The sequence below is a fragment of the Conger conger genome, chromosome 8 (genome assembly GCF_963514075.1).
Source record: "Conger conger chromosome 8, fConCon1.1, whole genome shotgun sequence".
Taxonomy (NCBI): domain Eukaryota; kingdom Metazoa; phylum Chordata; class Actinopteri; order Anguilliformes; family Congridae; genus Conger; species Conger conger.
The window spans coordinates 38495684-38520128 of record NC_083767.1 but is presented as its reverse complement, the minus strand read 5'-3'; the positions used below and the strand labels follow the sequence as shown (position 1 = coordinate 38520128).

The window sequence follows — 24445 nt, the reverse complement described above, 5'->3', positions numbered from 1 at the left end:
GCATTTCAAACACAAGCAGAGGGCAGAATGACTGGATGGATTCTGACAAGCTGAAGTCCACTCCGTTTCAGCATCTTGACAATGTTTGTTTGGACTGGCCTTTCACGATTTACATGTTTCACACCACGGGTGCTGTGTGCCATTCAATACACTGTTCTTCTACTACAAAATAACCTCAAAAATGTCCTTAGGGTTTTCAAGTACGTTTGCACATTTCACTTTGTCTCAAGTAACACAGGCAAAACATTTGAGAGAACTATGTTTGAAAAAAAAAAAAACTGGTCCTGGATTGAGTGCATGTGAATAGGGCTAGATGTGTCATAACCAGGGTAAAGCAGATAACACTTATACAAACTACTTAGTTACAAAGTAATTAAATTGCATTTCCACCCAGGATTTTGACATTGTAATTCATTTAGATTCATATACTTTTATTGAGCTTGTGTGGTGTTTTTGGAACCTAAGAGATACTCTCAAAAAGTCAAAAACCCCCCTCCCTACTCCTGGTCCTGCTCCATCGCACCAGGGAAGATCAATCGAACACATAAAAGTATTTGAATCCAAAACAATTATGCATTTGTCTGATCTGTCAGGTCTGATTCAATTCGGTCTATCTCCTTTCGCAGCATTGGTACAGAATCGCTTGCTTCCCTCTAGTGGCAAAACAGACAATTCATGGAAAACTACTAAAAACATTCAAAGACCACCCCAAGATCCAAAATCCACCCAACCCCGACTGCTTCTGTGTCTTTGCATTTTAATGCCAAGACCTAAATTCGTATTACACAAGATTGCTGTATGAAATTCTACATATTCCACTCCATTACTGATCCCTTACATTTTTATGATCCCTTAAATTTTTAGAAATGGTTTAAAAAATAAAATCCCACACAAACTCAATTTTAATTACTTTATTGTTAAAGAGAAAATCCAAGCAAACAAAACACCTGAAGATGGGGTCTGGAAACAGCACAGAAAAAGCATTCAACAGCCCCCTCCCCCCGAGTGTGACCAGGGTAATGTACGGCAACAGCTTCAAAACGTGCCATTCCTTTGACGAGAGGAACAACTTGAGGTAGTTGTAATGCATTAAAACAAATGACCTTTGACCTATGCCAGGGGTAGGCAACCCTGTTTCTGGAGTGCCAGACATGGTCCAGGTTTTCAGTCCAACCAAACCTGTAACTACATAAGGAGACTCCATAACTGGCTGTAATGAATCAGAACACCATGGTGCTGGAGACACTCAGCGTTTCACCATTCAGAATATTCAGGTTTGACGCGTTTTAATGAACTACCAAACTCGTGTGATCGAGCTCAGATGGAACAAAAAAACCGAGACACATCACTGGCACTCCAGGACCGGGGTCACCTACCCCTCGCATGCAGTATGAGTTATGAGATTCTACCATGGTTTAAAATGATCAAATTGGGGACCGGCCTATTCTCCATGAAGTGCAGCTAACACAACTGAAGAGTGGCGATTTGAGGCTTTTTCCAGCCACAGGATGACTGGGCCTCAAGATGACTGTACTAAAGTAGGCAAGCTGGGTGGGGGCTTTGAGTAAATCATATCGTTCCTGGAAAAATATTAAAAGGACAGCACACAAGAGAAACAAGTTTTGCGGGACATTCAAAGCCAGTCGGCATCAAAAGCATGATCTAAAAATGGCTAAAGCTTCTAGTCTCAAGTTTTAATTGCTTTGTGAAACCACCAAATATTCAGGAACCAACAATGATTCTAAATGTATAGTATTATACATTGATGGGCATCAGAGGCCAAGACTTCCAGAGATTCAAATTTAGGTTAGATAGTTTTTTGTTTTTTTTTCCCCCAAAGAAATGATCCTCCTGTCCTTACCACACTTACCTGGAAGATGAACTTCAAAGACAGCAACAGGAACACTCAAAGTTCAAAAGTGCTGCAATCAAACACCGTTTCAAACTGATTTTACACATTTAACCTTGCAAAGACAAAAACACAATACATCTGTAAACACTACACCTCTTGATGGCAAATTCTGAAATACATTTTCACAATTAACATTTCTAAAAAACCAAAAACAAAATATGAGACCAATCAAAAGCTTTCACAGGTTGCCGTTCTGGCATTTTGAGTGGACCTGACACTAACATTGTAATGGTTCCACAGGACATAAAGGCTATCAGTGATTTCAAAATGAGTAATAAGTAAAATGTAGTTTATTGAGGACATTTCATACAGGACAGTGTGTATTTAAAAACATCCCTGACCCTCCTGTTGATCACTTCAACCAAAGGATGCAGGAAAGAGCATCATGTCAAGCAGATAAACCTGAAGAATCCCTTTAAGAAAATTTAAGAAGCAAACGGATACATTTTCCATATGCACAGCTAACCGGAACAGAAACTGACTACGGCCGTTTTGGTTCCATTTACAAAATTGAGGTGTAAAACAGTTTTTGGTTCAACAACTTACCGATACTTTATACTTTAAACATTTTGTAGAGGGACGAAAAATGCTCTTCCCATTTTAATTTTACATAGAATTCCACTGCAAAAGCAAACTTTACTTTAAACACTGTCCACAGCAGTGATACAGGGCCATAATTCCTCTTTAGCAATCATCCAATGCACATTTTATTTTTCATCTTCGACACTACAGTGGCAACACCCATGGTGAACACATTAGGATTGGGAAAGGACATCGTAGCTGGGCCATTCTGAATGACGGCACTAGGGCACACCCATTAGGCTTCCAGAGCCACAGATATACTCATCTGAACATTTTCCGTAGTGGGTAAGACGAATGGATAAAAAAAAAACTTAAAAAAAAAAAAAAAAAAAAAAGAAAGAAAACCCATTCTGTTTAGAGAAATGACTGCTCATAGGATGCCTACAGAAGGAATTTATTGTTCATCTATCCTGAGGCCAACCAGAAGTACACGCTCACAACCTGCTGAAACGCTACAATTTTACTGTATGCTCTTTGCTGTGGCCGACCAGTGCCAAAAGTGTCAAATAACCCAAGCAGGGGAAAAAAATAATAATAATCAGTCGGCATAGACAGAAATTCCAAGAGGGGAAGCATAAGATAATTAACAGAAGCCTAAACAATATTGCCATGGCAAATTAGAAGATTTTGAACGATTACCATTAGAGCTACTAAGGCTAGTACGATCACACGTCATCCAAAAAACTTCAACCAACCAAAGAGCAGGCATTTCTCCATCGCCAGTCTACATTCCTCATGCATCATGGAAACGCATATGGAACGGAAAGGACATAATGACATTATCAGGCTATGGATAATCTTACAATGGCTCCTGGTGGTCTGGAGTGTGCCGTCATGTTTCGCCACAGAAAATATTCTAGCCCAACAAGTCCCTTCACCCGGACTTTTGAGTATTCATAAAATTGAGCATTTTAAAATTAACAGCAGGGATTTTAAGTTGGGTGCACTGAATACGAACCAAGAAGTTAATTTACAGGTTGAGTGTAACATGATTTGTCCAACCAATGTATTTGCTTGCATTTACTTTGTCACAAAATCTCCACGTTTTAAGCACATGATTCAGAAGAGTCATTTAGTTTATATTGTATCTGGATGTCATTTTGTAGCCCCTATACTTCTGCCTGTAACACCCATCCGGAAGATCTGGTGAGGGAACATATCTTTAACTGTTAAGATTGCCTGTAACAATCAAGACATTTATTCATATTCTGCTATGGAGACTTAATACCTGGGACCATGACAATGTACCAGTAAAACCACGTTCACAACAAGCTGTACAACATCAACTTTTGGCTCCACGGAAAGTGTTGCAGGAGAAAAATCGCATGCCCATGAACTGTGCAGACAGACAATTCCAACTTTAATGAGTACAAGACAATTGATTTTTAACTTCCAAAATGGTCACGAAGCCTAAATTGAAGTTACCACCACTTTCAGATGGTTAACATGACCATTTAAGACAATGCTACCACATCACTTCGGGTTAACCTTTAAAAATCACGATGTTTGGTCTGCTTGCTTTCATCCATTTTCGTAACAGAAGTCAAAACGTTCGTGAATTAAGTGGTTAAAATGTACGACAGCCTTTCAAATTAAACCAAAATTATCATTACTAAAGATCAACATTTAGGGGCAAAAAAATAACATTTACTTTAGAACAGCCCCCTGCTTTCTGCTATGGTCTGTGCCCAGTCATGTGAAATGCCTGCAGTCCGAAGACAAGCTGCTAAAAACGAGGTTCTTCCGAACTGATCAAAACCATAATATGGTGCCGTTTTCCATATCAGTGGTCCACAGGACTAAAAACCTTGCTGAAAAACAAAACACCATGCCCTGATGGATTAGCTAAATAAAGACTGATGGGGAGGTTGAATCGAATACTCGACTCAGGCACAACAGTAGCATCTTGATGGGGAGAGTGCCTCTGTGTAACCGAACCATCACTCTCAATTCAAGGACTAGGACTGCTTAAGGTATAAAAATTCCGGTATCAAGACGACATAATTTTGCATATTGATCTTTTGAATGAAAAAAAAAGAAAAAGAAAAAGGGAAAGAAAAAAAAATTGCTAAAATGTTTGAGCACAGACCATATTACCTTTTACCACCAAGGCTGGATCAGTTAAAAATTCAATATGAAAGTCTGCAAACGAGGTACACATTTAATATAAATGAAAACGGGGCCAGGCAGGTAGAGGAATGGGTGTGGGAGTGAGGCCTTTAGCCTACGCAAAAGATTTTATTACAACACAATCTATTCTGTTAATAATCAAAGCTGTGACGTTTACAGACATTATCCAAATGAGGACACTACAATGGGGAAAGGAAAAAAGAAAATCCCTATAAAAACATTTCTAAATCACAAGTTACACGTTTATAGCCATAAAAAAAGTTTAGCGTTTGCTGGCGGCACGCGACGGTCAATTTTATATTCTTGGTTTTTTTTTGTTGTTTTTTTTGCAAAGCCGGAAAATTTAAATCGCACAGGTAATTTTTTTTTAACAAATAAAACTTTAGCCAGTGATGAAAATAAAAAGAGCTGCGTTTAAGTTGTCTTTTTTTTTTTCTTTACCATGAATGTAGAACCTGATACAGTTACTGTGGCTGGTCTGAGCAGCCTCAGAGCTCTGAACAGCTGCTCCGTCCGGGCGGGGCGGGGCGGGGCCGGGGGAGAAGGTGAAGGTGATGGTTGGTCCGTTTCCCTGACGACGGGTGCGGTCCCGATCCTCCTCTTCCGTCAGCTGTAAACGTGTCAGAATGAAGGGTGGAGTTTGGTTTGGGGCGGCCCAGCATTGTCACCGTAACACACACTCTCACTTTTACACCAGGAAGGGGGAGGAAGGCACGGGACATGCACTTTAGAAAAATAAAAACAAATAAAAATAAAAAAAAAGGTTCTAAGCGTGTCAAGTTGTAATTAAAGACAAATAAATTATGCCTAATATTCGGGATAATTTGGGCAGAACGGGAAGCGTTTAGCATCAGTAATGCAGAACCATGAAATGAACAAAGCTTACACTGATTTCAGTCAAACTCACTTTTACTTGGTCAAAGAATCTAAAAAAACCTTTTTTTAACCTTTTGCATGCCATCCAGCATGTGTCTGTACACAGTGAAAGGGAGCCCTGTACAACACACTAGTGATACAGGCGACTAGAGACACGCTGGATATTTGAATCCAAAAAACATTCAATGATGTCCATTGTTCAACAATGTAAAGGCATTTTTTTTGTTAAATGCACATTTTTACAAAATGGCAAAGCCTACAGATATGAAGGACATTTTTACTGACAGTATCAGTTTCAATAACCAAATTGGAACTATAAATATGCTTCACAATAACTCCAGAATGTGTCAATTTCAAGAAAGCTGTTATAAGGAATATATCCATCAGCAGTTTGGCATGTCAAAATTTGCACAGGAAAGACACTAGCCAATATTTAAAAACTAATAAAAACATCGCAAAAATGACAGTACATTTACACAAACAATTAAAAGCATGTCCGCGAGTCAACCTTCCCTTGTGAAAAATACACAGGTGTTTACCAATACCTCCGAAGACCAGTGGTAACCAACCCCATTCCTGGAGATATACCATCCTGCAGGTTTTCATTTCAACCATAATTCAAACACACCTGATTCTACTAATGAGCAGCTCAAAGCAGAAAGCTAGTAGTGGAACAAGGTACAGTGTGCCTTGATAGGGTTGGATTGAACTCCTACAGGATGGTAGATCACCAGGATCAGGGTTGGTTACCACCGCCTTAGACAGAAGGACAGACACACCACATGGATACAAAGGAGGAGATTAGGGGTGAATATGGATCAAATTATTTAAGACACAAAAGCAATTCTTCAATCATTGTACCTTGAAAACATTTGCAACCAAAGACACTTGGGAGACATACTGTACGCATGCACATTTGGAAAACAAACCAGTAATTCTCTTCACATAAAAGCATAGAACAGTACGACATATGGATCAAACGATACTTAATGTGGAACGTCAACTGGAGAGCAGTTCTGAAGTTGCAGAACAGGTCATACTGCACAAGCTGAAAGCAGAATCTCGGTTTGTAATCATTTTCATACTCGTCCAACAGGCAAACTGACACAAACGGCAATTAAAAACGTACCCACAAGCAGCAATTATAGGAGCCAAACACTCATAACCACGAAAAGAGAAACACAGTCTAGGGCCCCAAGGTGGAAAATCAGTCCAAAAGTTATCGTTATTGTTGAATACCATCTTTGGGCATCTAAGCTAATCCTCAGAGGCAACTCTTGTGCTATTTTGCAGAGGTTCCATGAGCCCAGATGTATACAACTATAAAATTTATGTTCAATGTCTTAAGGAGTTAAGGAGTCTTCAGCACTTTTTGTTTGTGTTCGTTGTATCTGACCCAGAGGGCATACATAGGTTTCTAGTGACGGTTCATGGGCTCAAGTTTGACCTCTCTGCAAAATAAGATTGCATTCTGCTTTAGAATATCTGATACTATATTACACTAGCCTGTGATTTGACAATGTTGAATGGTTGTAGTTCTGATATTGATCCATATTGAAAAATCAAGTTATGATCATCTTATGTCAAACCATTTGGAATCTTATATATATATATATATATATATATATTTTTTTTTAAAGAAACCACTCTCAAATGCATGTATGCAGGGATTTCAGGTCTTGGCTCAGGCTACTATTTACAAACACATGTCAAGCTGGCAGGACAGAATATTAATATTCTCAATTAATCCAAAACAGATTCAGTCCTTGACAATGCGTTCTTCATGACCCATTGCATTAGTTTCCTGGCACAAGGTCAAGCACACAAGGACTGTTCAAAGGTGAAATGTCAAACATCAAGTCCTGGAGACCAATTTCTGGATTGCTCTCAATTACAAGTCAATTAAAGCCTTTTGACAAAGGTGTGTACACACTTAAGCCACTTGAGAACTTAAATGAATCATTAAGTGCACTGACATGCACCAGTAACTAGCAGACCATGCCAGGACTTGAATTATACACTCCCCTGCTTTACAGACTAAAAGTTCAACTGGCCAGTATTGCATCACCATGGGACCAGAAGAAATCAAAATCCCTCATTGGCCCTTTGGAGTACCTCACTAGGTATTTAGCCGATTTTCATTTTCACAGCAGTTTTGCCAGAACTGGAAAAAGTGAAGTAAAAGAATTAGATGAATAAGGAGACAGTGGACTCATTCCAACCCCAAATTTTTCTCCTCTTTTTCCTTTTCTCCTCGTCTTGCCCCTAACTCCACCCATCGGGGGAGGCTCGGAAAAGATGAAAGAAAAAGACGTTAAGACGGGGAAATCGAGAAAACGTGAATTAGGCAAACGGAATGTCCTTGCTCCTTCAAAAGGTCAGTTCGAAGCCACGTAGGTTACAGGCGTGGCAAATGGGGAGAGGATGGAGCCACAGGTCAATTATTTATAGGTCAGGACTTATGCAAAAATACTTCTGAAAAGAATGCACTGATGTGGAGCTCTTAACTTCTACTTCTAGCTCCTAGAATGAACATTGAAGGCGTTGGAATGGATTGCGGACCTCAATCAATTTTCAGGTCCGGACCAAGGAAAGGAAAAAAGTGGGAGAAAAATAAGCGATTGCAATGAGCCCTGTGAATAAATTATGGTGCAGATGTGCCTATGGTGCCTAGTTCCTAAATACATTTCTGAGAACACACTAGACTAAGAATCAAGTCACGGTTTGGATGCACATACAAGAGTCAATTCATGACAATTTATGACATTCATGATGCATTATTGGGGAGCAGCTGAACGTAGATTGTTACAAGTCAACTGGTTAAATTCATGCCGATTCTACAATGTGTTTTTACATGGTACAAAGTTGTAAAATGCAACGTTACTTTCCACTAAGGGAATGGCATAATGGCCCCTCCCACCAATATTTCAGTTAAGAGAATGTTAACTCAGTGCCATCATTGGTCGAGTCAACAAGTCAAATTTACCACCATCAGCACCTTCATTCATGCACTTACATATCCCCCTAAAAGTAGTGACCCACATTGAAAAGTATTACTTTTTACATTGGTTTTTTTCCCCTTTCCCCTTTTTTGTTTTGAAAAAAAGAGAGCTAAAATAATCCCCGATAACAAACTTGGATGTTAAACACCTGCTTATCAAATATTTAAATGGACAATGCATGGCATGTACAAATAAAAACATTCCCCAGAGTTTACCCCATAGAATAAAAACTCTTGCCTTGAGACGCAAGATTACACTGGAAGGTGCAGTGAGAAGTTCAAGGTCAGATTGTAATAGGAGGCCAAGAACATTCAGATATTAAATATTGAATGAATATTTCTGCATCTGGAGCGGTGCTTCTAAAAGAACGATGTCAGCATTCTTGCCTGCAAACATCACCATTACCAACAGAACATTTTTTTAAAAGGGCTAGGTCCTTCAGCCTACAAACGCACCTGAATGAGCAGAATCATTTCAAGTTAAGATCTGTGAACACTGATATTTAGGGGAAGAAAATTTTATTCAGAGGAGACAGGGTTAGTCCACAGGACAATAGTCACACACAGTGAAGAAACCACTCAAAGGTTGCCAGGTTGTCTGTCACTCCAGAGCCAGTTAAAACCCTTTAACCTAGACATTTTACAAGTTGTCTGTAAAAGACGGTCATTCAAAAATCAACACTGAATGCTTGTAGGAAAAGTACTCACACCACAAGTAACTACTAGCATTAATGACTAATGGCGCCAAGCAGACACGTTATACAATGAATGGTCAAAGGGCAGCTCAGAAACCCAGAGTCATTTCTTCAAAAGCCTGTAGATTCAAGAAAGCCTACCACAAAATTACCCAAGAAAGTCAGTAGAACTGAAACTCGCAGCATTCACGAAAGAAACTGCCTCAGATTAAAGACATCAATACATTTGAAAAACATTTTCCAAGTAAATGGCATGAATACGGAATGTTTAGTGACACGCCAAATCTGATTTTGGTGGTACATGGTCATCATTTAAGGGCTAATGTTCAAATACCAGCACATTTTGGAAAATTGTGTTAAATTCTAAATATTCTAAATATTATTTTACTGCATAATGCAAATGGTACTTCAACAAACAAACCAGATACCAAACACCACAGTTGAAATAACGGACAATGAATCTTCTGAAATAATCTACCATGAACCCAGTTATGGCAAAAAATGTATGCATTCAAGATTAAATGCAAACATGAAATAACATGGCAGAGGGAAGAGCCAATTAACATGTAAAATATCCTTTTCATTTCCAACAAAAAAAAAAAAGAAATATTACGTACAACCGCTGCCATAACATTGACAAATCGGTCCTCTTAAACTGGCAAAACTTCACTGTTGACCCACCCATTTTATCTCAAAGTAAATCATGACCAAAGTACTTCAGACATGCAAGGAATGTGAGCAGCAATTGGGTTATAAGAGTCATCACAAACTGACACCATGGCAACACCCAGTTACCCATTTGAAAATGCAGAGATACACATCACACAACATTCATTTAGCAGACGCCCCAATTGGCAGTGATTTACAATATAGGACATATAAATTATAATAGCATTTACCCAATAAGCATGAGCTGCAGTTCCTGCCAAACAGCATTCCCAGACAGCGAGTAAAGCTATCCGTGCTAACTAACAGTACATAAAGGGTTGTGTGTGAAATGATTTAAGGACAAAACATATTCACAGGTCTTATGCTGCAGATGAAAGCAATTTATGGAACTTTCAAGCATCAAATTTATCCCAAAATGCACCTTCAAGCCCATTTTTAACAGGCATGCGAGTAAAACACTGTTAGAATATTAGTTTATAATTTTCCCCCATAATTTTTATAAATCTGATAAATGTTCTAATCTACAGTAACGGATTAGCTTCAGATACCACAAATTCATTCTTTAGGCCTTGATAAATGGCAATTTGTTTTTTAATCTGGAATGGATTCAAAGAAATAAATAGCAATGCCAATCATCAGGCTTTGTATAAGCAACCCACCCCCAACACTCAAAACACCCACACACAAAATAAAGAAATAACATAGATCTTCAAATGTGATTGGAGACATTTTATGAGCACAGTGCCAGATTCCAGATTCCAGCAGTTAACCCCCTATAAGGAACACAGTTCTGCAGGATACGCAAGCGTTTGCCTGACCAATCCTGCCATGCGCATTTCTGAAGGCAACATCGCACATGCAAGTGTGCCGGCTATAAATGAGCCTCAATTCATTCAGGCCTATTTTAGTCCCTTTCTCCGATGCACTGAGCAAGGGCTCAGAGCACACGTGACTACTCACTAACACATCACGAATATGACAGAAACAATGAGACTTAGTGGTCCGATCAGCAGATGAGGCCTTGCAATAAATCACTTCAAAAACGGACGATGAAATTTATCTCACGCACAACACAAAACCCTATCTACAACATACATGGAAGTACTTTATGGCATAGCGCAGAGGTGAAATTCATAGTACCCACGGTGACCAAGTTACGCAGCTGATAGTGGTTTGAAGACCAAAGAGATAACTGTTCTTTACATTCATTTTGGTAAAGGACAGCACCAGTATATGTATGGACATACAAAATGGCTGAATCTTCCAGAACATGGGTTTGGAAGGAATGAAAAGATCCCACAAAAAACATGGCTGCCGTTACATCACCCAGGTGGGTGCTACACATCGGTGGAATTTCCCCCTCATCACTGTAAGTGCTTTTGAATGTCTAGAAAAGCACTATGTAAATGTAATTTCAGGCTCGCTATTTCCAAATCGGCCTATTTCCTGTAAAGCGTCTGTGACAGCGTCTCGGTAAAAAACACTGAAAAAATACTGTGGCACGTCTGGCCCGTTCAGCCTACGCTGTGGCACGCCTGGCCCGTTCAGCCTACGCTGTGGCACGCCTGGCCCGTTCAGCCTACGCTGTGGCACGCCTGGCCCGTTCAGCATACGCTGTGGCACGCCTGGCCCGTTCAGCCTACGCTGTGGCACGCCTGGCCCGTTCAGCCTACGCTGTGGCACGCCTGGCCCGTTCAGCCTACGCTGTGGCACGCCTGGCCCGTTCAGCCAACGCTGTGGCACGCCTGGCCCGTTCAGCCTACGCTGTGGCACGCCTGGCCCGTTCAGCCTACGCTGTGGCACGCCTGGCCCGTTCAGCCTACGCTGTGGGACGCCTGGCCCGTTCAGCCTACGCTGTGGCACGTCTGGCCCGTTCAGCCTACGCTGTGGCACGTCTGGCCCGTTCAGCCTACGCTGTGGCACGCCTGGCCCGTTCAGCCTACGCTGTGGCACGCCTGGCCCGTTCAGCCTACGCTGTGGCACGCCTGGCCCGTTCAGCCTACGCTGTGGCACGCCTGGCCCGTTCAGCCTACGCTGTGGCACGCCTGGCCCGTTCAGCCTACGCTGTGGCACGCCTGGCCCGTTCAGCCTACGCTGTGGGACGCCTGACCCGTTCAGCCTACGCTGTGGCACGCCTGGCCCGTTCAGCCTACGCTGTGGCACGTCTGGCCCGTTCAGCCTACGCTGTGGGACGTCTGGCCCGTTCAGCCTACGCTGTGGGACGCCTGGCCCGTTCAGCCTACGCTGTGGGACGTCTGGCCCGTTCAGCCTACGCTGTGGGACGCCTGGCCCGTTCAGCCTTCGCTGTGGCACGCCTGGCCCGTTCAGCCTACGCTGTGGGACGCCTGGCCCGTTCAGCCTACGCTGTGGGACGTCTGGCCCGTTCAGCCTACGCTGTGGCACGCCTGGCCCGTTCAGCCTACGCTGTGGGACGCCTGGCCCGTTCAGCCTACGCTGTGGGACGTCTGGCCCGTTCAGCCTACGCTGTGGGACGCCTGGCCCGTTCAGCCTACGCTGTGGCACGCCTGGCCCGTTCAGCCTACGCTGTGGGACGCCTGGCCCGTTCAGCCTACGCTGTGGGACGTCTGGCCCGTTCAGCCTACGCTGTGGCACGCCTGGCCCGTTCAGCCTACGCTGTGGGACGCCTGGCCCGTTCAGCCTACCTGCGGCTCCTACCTGGGGCTTCCGCTCAGGTGGTTGGTCTGGGGCTCCCAGCACATGCCTCACTGCCCCTGTAGAAGGAAAGGGGTGCGGGGCGGAAAGGGAGAGCGTAGAGAGCACAAACCTGTCCTAGCGGTGTCGGTACTCCCTCTCGCGGTCGCGGTCTCGTTCGCGGTCGCGGTCTCTCTCGCGGTGCCGCTCCCGCTCACGGCTGCGTTCGCGGTAGTAGTCCTCGTGCCGGTCGCGGCTGCGTGACTTGTGCCTTCGGCTCTTCTCCCGGGAGCGGCTGTGGTCCCTCTCCCGTGACCGCTCGCGCCTGCTGATGAGAAGCACACCTCGACCGTTACACTCAACACGGCACCTAAACCCCTATACTCAACACGGCACCCACACCGCTACACTCAACATGGAACCCAAACCCCTACACTCAACATGGAACCCAAACCCCTACACTCAACATGCAATGCAAAAGATTGGACACTTCTTTGAAAACTTTTTTGTCAAACACTTTGCGGAATATTAAATGTTTAACTCCATAGGACTGAGGAATGGCATTTGACACCAATGGCACAGGTGACCAGTGGCAGCAAAGGTCCATCCTGTAAAACTATCCTTTAAAAAAAAAAAAAAAAAAAGATATACATATATATATATATATATCAAATTTCATAGGGAATATTGCAAGTACACTGCATAGTGACAGCAAGCTCTTACAAGCTAAAGCTAGACCACACGACCCAATTCTCCGACGTACATCAGGGAATGGCGAATTGCAGTTACGGTCAAAGTCACAGAACAATGGCGTGTTCGCGGGCGGGCTGCGTGGTGGGGGGTTCTGAGGAGACGGGACGCTCGGTACCTGGAGGCAGAACCGTAGGACTTGGACTCGATCCCATGCAGGCAGTCCTGCAGCGAGCTGATCAGCACCTTGCACCGATCGTCCGCCGACACCTTCGACTGCTTGATGAGCGAGATCGCCGTGACCAGTGTCTCGATCGCACTGCCGTAATCAGCTACGGAGGGGGGAGGCGGTTAGCAAACCCATAATTGCTGGAATTATCATGCAACTGTCAACTATCAAAGGCTCCTGACATGCTCTGCACTGCTATGTGGTGTTATACAATGCTATGCTATGGTATGCTATGTTGTGTTGTACAATGCTGTGTTGTGTTGTACAATGCTACGCTATGGTATGCTATGCAATGCTACGCTATGGTATGCTATGCAATGCTATGTTGTGTTACACAATGCTACGCTATGGTATGCTATGTAATGCAATGTTACACTACGGCATATTTTGCTACGTTACGCAACATCATGCTATGCAATACCATGTTACACTACATTATGATACAGCAGTGTTAATTCCACCTTCACAAGCAGGCCTACAGGACTGCTCACCCGCGCTGGCGTCCGACACTGCCCTGGAGATAGCGCTGCTGGAGATGGCGCGGTTGCGGTTCATGATCTCCTCGAACTCTGCCTCGCTGAGAGGGGTGCGCGCGGCGTCCATTTCCCTGCGAGGAATAGGAGGAAGAGGAGGGCGTCAGACCCTCCAGCTTTGAGCTAAAAACCTGTCTGATGTCACCATCAATACTGGAGTTCAAAAACCAAATTTTGAAAACACACACAAAAAACCCTACTTAACCCGTATGCAACTGAAGACTGCAAATAGAACGCTAAGAAAATGACTACAGAGGGCATTCAGTTTGATAGAGAAATATTACATTTTGTATGAGCATCAAAATGGCGTGTATGCAAGTGCGTACAACAAGTATAATTCTTTGTTCAAATGGTACTACAGAAACCACCCTACAGAAATGATCCTACAGAAACAACCCTATCCTACAGAAGCGGCCCTGCAGAAACAACCCTATCCTACAGAAGCGGCCCTGCAGAAACAACCCTATCCTACAGAAGCGGCCCTACAGAAACAACCCTATCCTACAGAAGCGGCCCTACAGAAACAATCCTATCCTACAGAAGCTGCCCTGTAGAAACAACCCTATCCTACAGAAGCGGCCCTAGAGAAACTCTCCTAGAGAAGCAGCCCTACAGAAGCCCTCCTATAGAGAGCGGCACACAGGCTTACCTCCCCCCAGGGCCGTACTCGCCCCGGTCGTACGGAGGCCGGCCGTAGGGGTCGTTGGAGGGGGGGCCCCGGCCGTCCGCCGAGGGCAGGTTGCTGTTTCCGGGCGGGGGGAAGAAGGCGGGGTTCACATGGGGTGCTGGGGGTGGGCCGCCAGGAGGGGGGCCGGGCATGTGGGGTGGGGGGGCCAGGGCGAGCGGGGGCCCGATAGGGCCCGGGGGGCGGGGAGGGAAGGGCCCGGGAGGTGGGGGGCCCTGCTGCGGGGGAGGGGGGCCGTAGCCTGTGTGGAAGAAAAAACTTTCGTTCAAATTGTTGAGGAAAGGAGCACTGTGATAACGCACTATTACAATCAGCATGGAGAGGATTCATACTCCCTCAGCAAGGTGCTTTCTCTGAAACAAAGCAGCCAGGTCTCCCATTTAGATTTCATATGCACCGTTTAGTATGTCGCTTTGCATAAAAGAGTCTGCTAAATCCAATATCATGTAATGTACTCTAATGTAACGTATATAGATATATTTTTTGTCAAAACTACACATTCCATGTTTTTCTAGCCATGGACATATTCTTCTTGTTCCTGATGAATCAACTCTTAAGCAAAATGCCTTTATCATACGGTTTACAGCTTTATCTGACTGCTGACGAACAAACAGACACAAGCAGGCATGCGCTTGCTTCAGTCATCTCTTAAGTGCACATGGCAGCCAGTAACCAAGTGGCTAAGGCACATGACCGGGAGCCAGAAAGGTCTGTGGTTCCAGCCCCAAAAGGATCCCCACAGCTGTTGGGCCCTTATCCCCGCATTGCTCCAGGGGAGGATTGGACCCTGCTTAGTCTCATCAACGGGAAGCCACTTTGGATAAAAGTGTCAGCTAAATAACTCCTGTAACATGGTCTTCCGCACCTGGGACGGGGGGAGGGGGTCCGGGAGGGATGGGGCCCATGGGCGGCTGCCCGAACTGGCCCGAGAACATGACCGGGGGTGGGGGCCGGTCGCCTCGGTTCGGGGGCCCTGAGAGGGGCGGGGGAAGACCCTGTCCTGGTGGGGGAGGTCCCGGCGGACCTGGGGGCCCAGGGGGGCCCGGTGGGGGCCGGGGAGGTCCTTGAAGGCCTCCTAAAAATAAAAGAGAACAAAAACACACAAAACATTGCAAAAGTTAAAATATTACATATCCCACCTCAATATTTTGAAAATGATCCTCTGCTTGGAGGTATGGATGTATACTCTAATTTAAAGGCCATTGTGAGGGAACAAGACTCATCGAATGGGAACCATTGATGAAATGACTGAAAAACGTGTCGTCTGAAGAACAGGGGAGTATAAATATTGTGTCAAGTTTAATAGTAACAGAGTGATTAGGGACTCCGTTTCCAGCCAATCAGGAGCCAGCACGACACTCCCTTTGACCATGTAAACTGGAAGTGAACAGGGTGCTGAGGACCAGTGTCCATGTTGTTTTCAGGGTGGTGAAACCACTAATGCAACTGAACAGGATGGCATTTAAACATAAATAAATATGTCCAAATTAATGGACACTATCGACCAGGGGTGTCAAACTCCAGTTCTGGAGGGCCAGAGTGTCTACAGGTGTTTGTGGTTTCCTTTCAATCAGCAACCAATTAAGGCCTTGAGAACAAGGTGTGTGGACTCTTCAGCCAATGAAAGACATGTACCTTTCGTGCTGAAACACACCAAAAACCAGCAGACGCTGCGGCCCTCCAGGACTGGAGTTTGACACCCTGCTATAGACCAATACATCCACTGGCATATGGCTTTAAAATTCCCCATTATTGACCATTAGCGGTTTCGGAAACGTGTGCGAGTGAGCCAGTATCCATTCTTATCAATGCTAGATTTCTTGTTGGCCTCAGAAAAGCAGATGTACAGGAAGTAACACAGGAGCAACCAAGGTGATGGGACCCAAACAAACCCAGGGCTTTTGGTGTGAATTGACAGCCCGGCGAGACGCAGAAGGCCTTGTCTTAAAAGGTTTTAAAAGGTGCAGTGCCTGCTTGATCCACGAGGATGCTCTGGAGGGGAAAAGCTATAAGACTGCGGAGCTGGGAGTTAAGGCGAATGTATGGGATTTGGGATTTCTTTCGGAAAAAGAAAATACTTCAATGTACTTCTTCCACCTCCTCCAGGGCTTCAGGGCCACAGAGACCACACGGCCAGGCTCAGGTGGCTGTGTGCAAGAGCTCACTTTTAAAAAGGTATAAACTTCTCAGGTGTAAGAACAAATAAGTGATGAGAACATACCCTTCCAGTACGAAGCATACGGCACTCTCGACCTCATACCTTTTCAACCAATCAAAATGACTGCTACACTATTGTTTTTGAGCCCCTATTAAAACCCGTGAAAAGCTTCCAATGGCTATCCCAGCATGCACTGGGGCCTTTCAGGATCATCGCAAACACAACCAGACTCCTGGGCCCAAAAGTGAAGCAGCTTAGATATCAGTGCAGAAAAGCGCTACTCGACTCCACGTCCTGCCGGCCGCAGGGTCCTCAGGTGGCACACCACCCGATTTCACTAACCGAGCAGGTAGTGATTAGTGAAGCCAGGCGGTGTAGCGCGTGGCAGGATCAGACACTGCTGCCCGCAGGACGCGGAGCTGAGCGACGTTGGTGTAGCAGATGAACCCTCCTAAAGCCAGGGGGTTCATTTTAAAGGGCACAGTGGGCTGTTCCGTTATTTCTGTTTATTTTCCGAATGGTTTTTGCCATCGCATTCTTTCATCATACGAAACGTAGAACTTAAAATTGACTTTTTCTGTTTTAAACCGGTCAATAAGTGCTTTTTAGAGAAACCCAGCGGAGGGAAATACTTTTGTTTGACATTCCGAGCACAAGGCGGGTCTCGAGGCGAGTCTCGGAGTGCCGGACGTGTCCAACCAAAGCGCTATCCCTGGGTTTTTAACACACGTCCAGGGAGCCGCCCACAATGCCTTTTAAGGAGGTTATCTCCTAGGAGACGATGCTGTTTCACCTCTGGGTCGCCAGTTCCCATCACGCCCCGGCTGGAAGCAATTGAAATTCATTTCCATCAGATGGCCGTCCGGGTGCCTATGGGATATGAGTTCGGGGGGCCTCATCCCAGACCCTGGTGGGAGGAAAAACCACAATCACAACGGGAGCAAGGTGGACAAACACAGGCATGGGCAGAACCGGAAGATTGTTGGTTCAAGTCCCAGTGTGGCCACAATAAGATCAGTGCAGCTGTTGGGCCCTTAACCCCACATTGCTCCAGGAGGGATTGCCCCCTGCTTAGTCTACTTTGGATAAAAGCATCAGCTGAATAACTCATGTATTTTAATGTGACAGGTGCCAATGCAGGGATAAAACACAGGGAGGAAACCCCCATCCCACCAATACAACAGAAGGGTGACTCCTAAGAGAAAGATGTGTTAGCACGTTAGCACGAGGTTGGGCTGGCCAATTTTGGGCAAGGGGGGAAGCCAGGGGCAGGTCAAGCAGCCACAGGGGGTGGGCTCAGACCTACCTGTACCTGTTACCAGTCAGGAGGGTTGTGGGGGTCCAGGGGCTTACCTGGGAAGTGTGGGGGTGGCCCACCTGGACCCACGGGGCCCGGGAACCGGTCTCCACCAGGGCCGGGGAATCGACCCCGTCCCCTGCCGAGGGGGAAGCCCCGGGGGCCAATGCCGGGGGGGCCGGCCTTGCCCTCTCCGGACATCTGTCCCGACTGGGTGCCTGGACCAGAAGAGTGCAGACAGGACAGGTACAGGTGTATTATTACATTTGAGCACTGTGGTACCAGACCTGGGTCAGAAACGCAACTACTCTGGATTCAAATACCGTTTCTGTGCCTGATTGTCTCTCGCCTCGTGCAATTCACGCAACCAAGAGCACCAGAAGGCGGGGTTCGCACTTTGAGAGCATTTCACAGGTTGGTTCCAATACACCAGACAAGCTCAGCAAAGTGTAGAAAAAGTATTTGAATCCAAAGCGATTACGCATTTGACCCAGGTGTCTATCGTACACACAAAACCTGGGGATGGCAATATTCCACTGGTAAGACATGCATAGAAACATCAATATAGGCAACAATGTCCTTAATTATTTATAAAATCCAGAGAGAGGCTTTTAATTCAACTTAAATTATAAAGTGAGGAGCTCTGGGTTCTCAAGAGGCTGGCAAAACATTTATAATTCCTGCATTCCAGCCTGATAAAACCATTATACGCTGTGCTGTTTGTTCTTGGGAGGTGTGCGGGCAAATTAAAACACCTCGATGACATCAATATCCACTCAGTCCACTTTCAGGAAGTTAAGTCGAGGACAATACCATGCAGAAATGGCACAAGTGTGTGCGTATAAACTTTTAACAGTATGGCAGCACTATGTTGACACTACCACTACACTATGGTAACAATATTACAAGACACTGTACCAACAACTTGTATAACTGTACAATAATTCAAGCTCATTGGTTGAGAATTGGTTCCAATTGTCACAGCCAATGGCCTTTCAACGTCAGCACGTTTACAGAGAAGGGGGAGGGATAAACAGTGTTGTGGTTGGAAGGTGTTTGTTGCTGCGATTCCTCTCTTGACCGTTAGAAGTCCAAAATTACCTATTGTACCTTCAAATACAGTGTACATGCTGGTTACAATATTCCCCCACTTCTGAATGTGGCCACATGCCGCGCCAGCAGGGGGCAGCGTGTGAAAACCAGAGCTCTTTTCCACCTACTTTTCCTGGACTGCATCTCGAACTGGCTGAGCGACTGCTTGTTGCAGGGTGTGACGATGGGGTTCTGGCCATGCAGTTCCCTCTTGGACAGCAGCTCCAGAAGCTTCCGTGAGGATGACTCCGACCCCACACAGACCAAGGCGAACCTGCCGAGAGACGGCCGCCATTTTAGAGACGAGGGGAATACATGGGAATACAATACATTTTAATATATATTTATACACTCACCTAGCACTTTATTAGGTATTTTACTTATTTCTTTAGACTTCTACTGCTGCAGCCTATCCACTTAAGAGTTATGATGTGTTGTGTGTTCAGAGATGCTCTTCTGCATACCACTGTTGTATTGTGTGGGTAATTGCGTTACTGCCACCTTCCTTCTCAGCTTTGACCAGTCTGGCCATTCTCATCTGACGTCTCATTAACAATGTGTTTCTGTCTGAAGAACTGCTGATCACTGGATTTTTTATTTACTTTTTTATTATCCCTAAGGGGCCGCAGTATCTGCTGGTTTTTGAGGCTTCAGCTGTCAATTAAGGCCTCCAGAACAAGGAGTGTCGATTCTTTAGCCAATCAATGACTTAAATGCACCACAGGTTCTGAGAACAACCTGAAAACCAGCAGACACTGCGGCCCTTCAGGACTGGAGTTTGACACATGTGCTCTAGAGACTAGTGTGCTTGAAAATCACAGGAGATCAGTGGTTTCTGAGATACTCAAACCACCCTGTCAGCCACCAACAATCATTCCACTCACTTAAACCACATTTTTTCCCCTTTCTGATGGTTGATGTGAACATTAACTGAAGCTCCTGACCTGTATCTCCATGACTGTATGCATTGCACTGCTGCCACACAATTGGCTGATTAGATAATAAGTAGGTGTAATAAAGTAAAAATGTTCCTAATAAAGAGCTTGGTGAGTGTATAGGCAATTAAAATTAATCACAGTCAATATTACCATTTCATTTTCAATTTCCATCGACTACAAGGTTTACATGGAACTATATACAGCCTTTTGAACTGAAAAGCGAAACAAGCCTGTCTTCCGATCTAGGGAATATTTTTCACATATGAACAGTTGGCCAGTTCCCAGAGGACACCAGCCCTTGGCTTTACTGGCATGCTGCAGAAACACTTTCCATATTATGATCCTGGTAAACATGAGAGGGAGCCATGTAAAGACAAGCCCTTCAGTACAAGATGCACGATGCATGTTCTCAGTGAGGTCTGGGAGCTCCTTTCAGTGATACGGTTTCAATCACCAGTCATCCAATTGCTTTTTTTTGCTGCTGCATAATTAACAAAACCATTCGTGCTACTGATTGGCCAAACAGGTTCTTACACCTGACTCCCAGGTAAAGGGAGGGTGCAAAACCAGCAGTTCTTGGCCCTCAAGGACCCGCAATTTTGGTTTCACTCGTATCTTCGTAGAACAATGGCACCACAGGTTTGTCAGGTGGCCCATGTTCACTGATCCATGACCAGCACAAACCCTCATTCACACCATAACCATTGCATAATGTGATTGAATTCACTAACAATGCAGTAGCCAACTGAAGATTCAAGATGCCCCTGACACGGTTCAGTAAAGACGTTGAGAATGAGAGCAGTTATTGGTCTTAAATCGGTAAACTGGTGTTCTCACCCCTTGGATTGGCCATTGGCCCGGTTCTCAAAGAACTTTATCTCCAAGACGTCATTAATACCAACGGAGCGGATCGCATCCGTCAAATCTTCATCGGTCGTCCACTGCAAGAGACAGACAAAGAATAATACAAAATGTGTATAAGCATTAAATGAAGACTAGAATAAGGACAAAAAGCACAAAACACGAATTTCGAATTTTGTCAAAAGGAGATAACACCCACACACAAACTGCAGATCTCAAAAACCAAACTGAATGCAGGCACCAACTCAAGTTGAAATTAGTGGCGAGGGACCCACCCAGGTGAGGTTGCCTATGTACAGGGCGATCCTCTTGCCGGTGTAGGTGTAGACCACGTTGGGCGGGGCCCCCTTGCCCCCCTCGCTGCCCCCGGGAGGGGGGAGGGCGTCCAGGTAGTCCCGGTCCTCGGGGGCGTCCCCATTATTAGCGGAGGGCGAGATGACATCATCATACAGGTCTATCTGCTCGTGGACATTGTAGTCTGCCTCCTGCGTGCAAAAAAAACACATTTTCCCTTAAAAATATAAACTTGTTCTTTCTTTCTCCCAGTCATATTTTATCAGTGTCAGACCTGGGTGAAATACGTAATCATTCTGGATTAAAATACTTCTGTGCTCAACTGATCTTGCCTGGTGCAACTGAGCCAACCACGGTGACCAGAAGGCAGGTTTTGCACTTTGAGCACATTTTATAGACTCCAATACACCAGGCAATCTTAGTCGAATACAGAATAGTATTTGAATCCAAAACAAATAGTATGTGAACCCAGCTCATGACCGAAACCTCTACTACCAATTTCAGCGAAATGCACCGTCCTCCAAAGCACACCGTTAGCCACCACGCCCTCCCACAAGTCTGAAAACAGTGCTCATCGCACAGGGAGGAGAGGGAGGAGGCAGAGGAGGACATTTCATTTGCGCCGGTGGAATATCAACTGCAACCACATGGCGGCGGTTCCACCCGTTCAGCCATTTGGCTACACAAAATACACTTCAACAACAGTGAGCAGGAAGCCTGTTCAGGGTTAGCAACAGGGCTCGTTAGCCACCTCGGGCTAGATGAAAAACAAGCAAAGACACGCATCTTGCTTTATAATGTGTCACTAACTGACGGGCAGGATTGACAGCAAATGTCCAGTGCAAAATTGGCTGAGATAATGTCAATAACAAAATATAAATAACTTCAAATTTAAAATGGCATAGTCAAAATCAGTGCACAATCCACAGAGAAAAATGTTTTTTCATTCCAGCTCAGAAATTCACCATATTGGCCATCCGTGATGGATTTTCCCCTCTAAAATTGTTATCCGTTTTAGTAATCCCATAAAGCTCAGGCTCTATTACATGGGAACCATATTCTGAATAAGCCTCCTAATACCAGTTATGGTCATAGTCAGATTATGCAGTTTACATGAATCATGAAATAACCCTATTTTACACCTTTATACATGGTTAGCTGAATATTCTATTCTACAGTCAGCGCTAAAGCACACCATCCAGGTAGTTCTGCCAGTTTGAGGTCATGCCTCATTAAATGCATTAAGTTATATAAACTGAGCCAGTGCAATCAACATAAAGAAAAATATCTACTATATGCCCCATCCTGAAACGTTTAGAAAATAAATTCAGCCACCATAAAGTGAACAGTTTTTAAAGGGTGATAGAATAAGACTTTTAAAACCTGAATGAACTGGCATTGAATCAAAACAAAGAACACACTTTAGAGATGTTTTGATCTTTGAGTGCATCTCCTGAGGGTCTCACTCCCAGTATGCACCGTATTCAAACGAATGTTTAAAAACTGCAGGTGATGGACAGGTACACAAGCACAAAAATATGGAAGACAAACTATTTGTAATTTTAAATGGTGTCAAATGTCATGGTTTTTAAATATATAAAATATATTTTATTCCATAATAACGGAAGACGTAGGCCTACCGTCGACATGCAAGTTAAAACCTTAACAGTTTAGATGACAATAGACTAAATAGTGGCAATATCCAATCAGAAAAGCGATACACGTTCCCAGAGAACAAATATGCAAATAAATACTGTGCAACAATACTTTCCCACGAAAAGGCGCATTATTGCATTGAATTATTTTTTTCACCTTTGAGTTACAACACGCACACACGTTTGATAGTATGATCATGAAAACGAAGTTCGCTAGGTGTTCCGTATTGTGTAGCACGCAGCCTGACTTTGGATAGAGTTGGAATAAATGGTTGTGATTGGCCACCAACTGATTAGCTACCGAGCTAGCTAACTTGGCCGGCTACCGAAAGAATGGATTAGCAGCTAGCCAGCTAATAACATAGGCCGACAATACAAAGACTTGAATTTCTTACGTAATCCGTAGCCCTCAACTGGCTAGCTAGCTATCGAAGTCAAAGGTAGGGATATAAGGAGCCAAAATGTGAACCTACATCTTGCAAGGCCTCGCTTGCAGCGACTCGTTGCAACTCTCAAACACAAACAATGGAGTGGAACTACACGTTGTTTGGCCGATCCTAAAAGCGTTCACCATTCAGGCATTCCCAGCAGCAATAGACAATGTTACTTAGCTAGCTAGCTAACGGGCACAAAAACACATCGTTGCCGCGAAGCATTAGCTAGCTCACAGGCAACATATTTGGGTTAATACATGTGGCCAAACAACAGTTGCATGCCGCAAGTAAAAGAACCGTGAACATGAATAATGTTAAAATAAACTACCCCAGGTCCATTGCGTGCATCAAACCGCAATCACTGACATCGTTTTCTTAGTTTGCATCGTATTGTGTAAAGATTTGGTGTTCTACTTGCCAAATTACACTTTCATCCGTGACGTAACGTAATGTGATCGAGGTGTGAAAATATTAAAAGTATAAATACCTGGCTAAATTCCTCTTCAACGTCCGCGTAGATATCTATGTGATCCACACCGTCAGCCATACTCGACGCGGCCTCCTCCTCCTCTTCCTCCTGCGACTTCGAATTCGAAAAAACAGCACACAGGAAATCACAATAATACGTCACATCCGATACCACACCAAAGCCCGCGCCACACTGCGAAATATTATACTGCAACATTGGTTCTTAATTGCGAGACGCATTATTCCATGCATTTGTGAACTATAAATGAAGTGTGTGTGAATAAACTCACCCCTAATCGTTGCCAATCCAAACAAATAGCAATGCATAAGTATAAGGAGGACCTTTTGTTGAAAGAGATGTGTAATTTTCTGCGATACTTGCATTTAAAGTGGGGAACTGTTGCGCGTCAATAGATAATAAACCGCAATTCATTTAATGTTTTATTCATTACTGACCACCAGTTTATACATTGATGCATTTTGAATCGGTTTCCTACGTCATTTGACATGTTAAATTATTCATAGACCTATGCCATTCTGTCCTACTTCAGTGTTGTTTTTGTTGCGCTAATTATATTTGTTTAGGGCTACCCA

At 44.5% G+C, this 24445-nt stretch overlaps 1 protein-coding gene across 4 annotated transcripts; it reads right to left on the bottom strand.

The window, feature by feature from the left end:
• Positions 1-896: 896 nt before the first annotated feature.
• LOC133134850 (cleavage and polyadenylation specificity factor subunit 6-like) lies at positions 897-24013 on the bottom strand. 4 transcript variants are annotated; one of them, XM_061251347.1, is made up of 12 exons: positions 23871-24013; positions 21276-21485; positions 20977-21080; positions 19330-19475; positions 18166-18333; positions 17606-17719; positions 15520-15729; positions 14619-14895; positions 13928-14043; positions 13386-13539; positions 12651-12845; positions 897-5234 (listed from the first exon to the last, which is right to left on the bottom strand). In XM_061251347.1, the coding sequence occupies exons 1-11, from the start codon at positions 23928-23930 to the stop codon at positions 12656-12658; spliced, it is 1749 nt and encodes a 582-aa protein (XP_061107331.1). In that variant the 5' UTR covers positions 23931-24013; the 3' UTR covers positions 897-5234; positions 12651-12655. The 4 variants fall into 4 exon arrangements, with proteins under 4 accessions (XP_061107331.1, XP_061107332.1, XP_061107333.1 ...); XM_061251348.1 differs by having other exon boundaries at positions 12651-12842; XM_061251349.1 differs by having other exon boundaries at positions 18166-18327.
• Between the last annotated feature and the right edge of the window lie 432 nt (positions 24014-24445).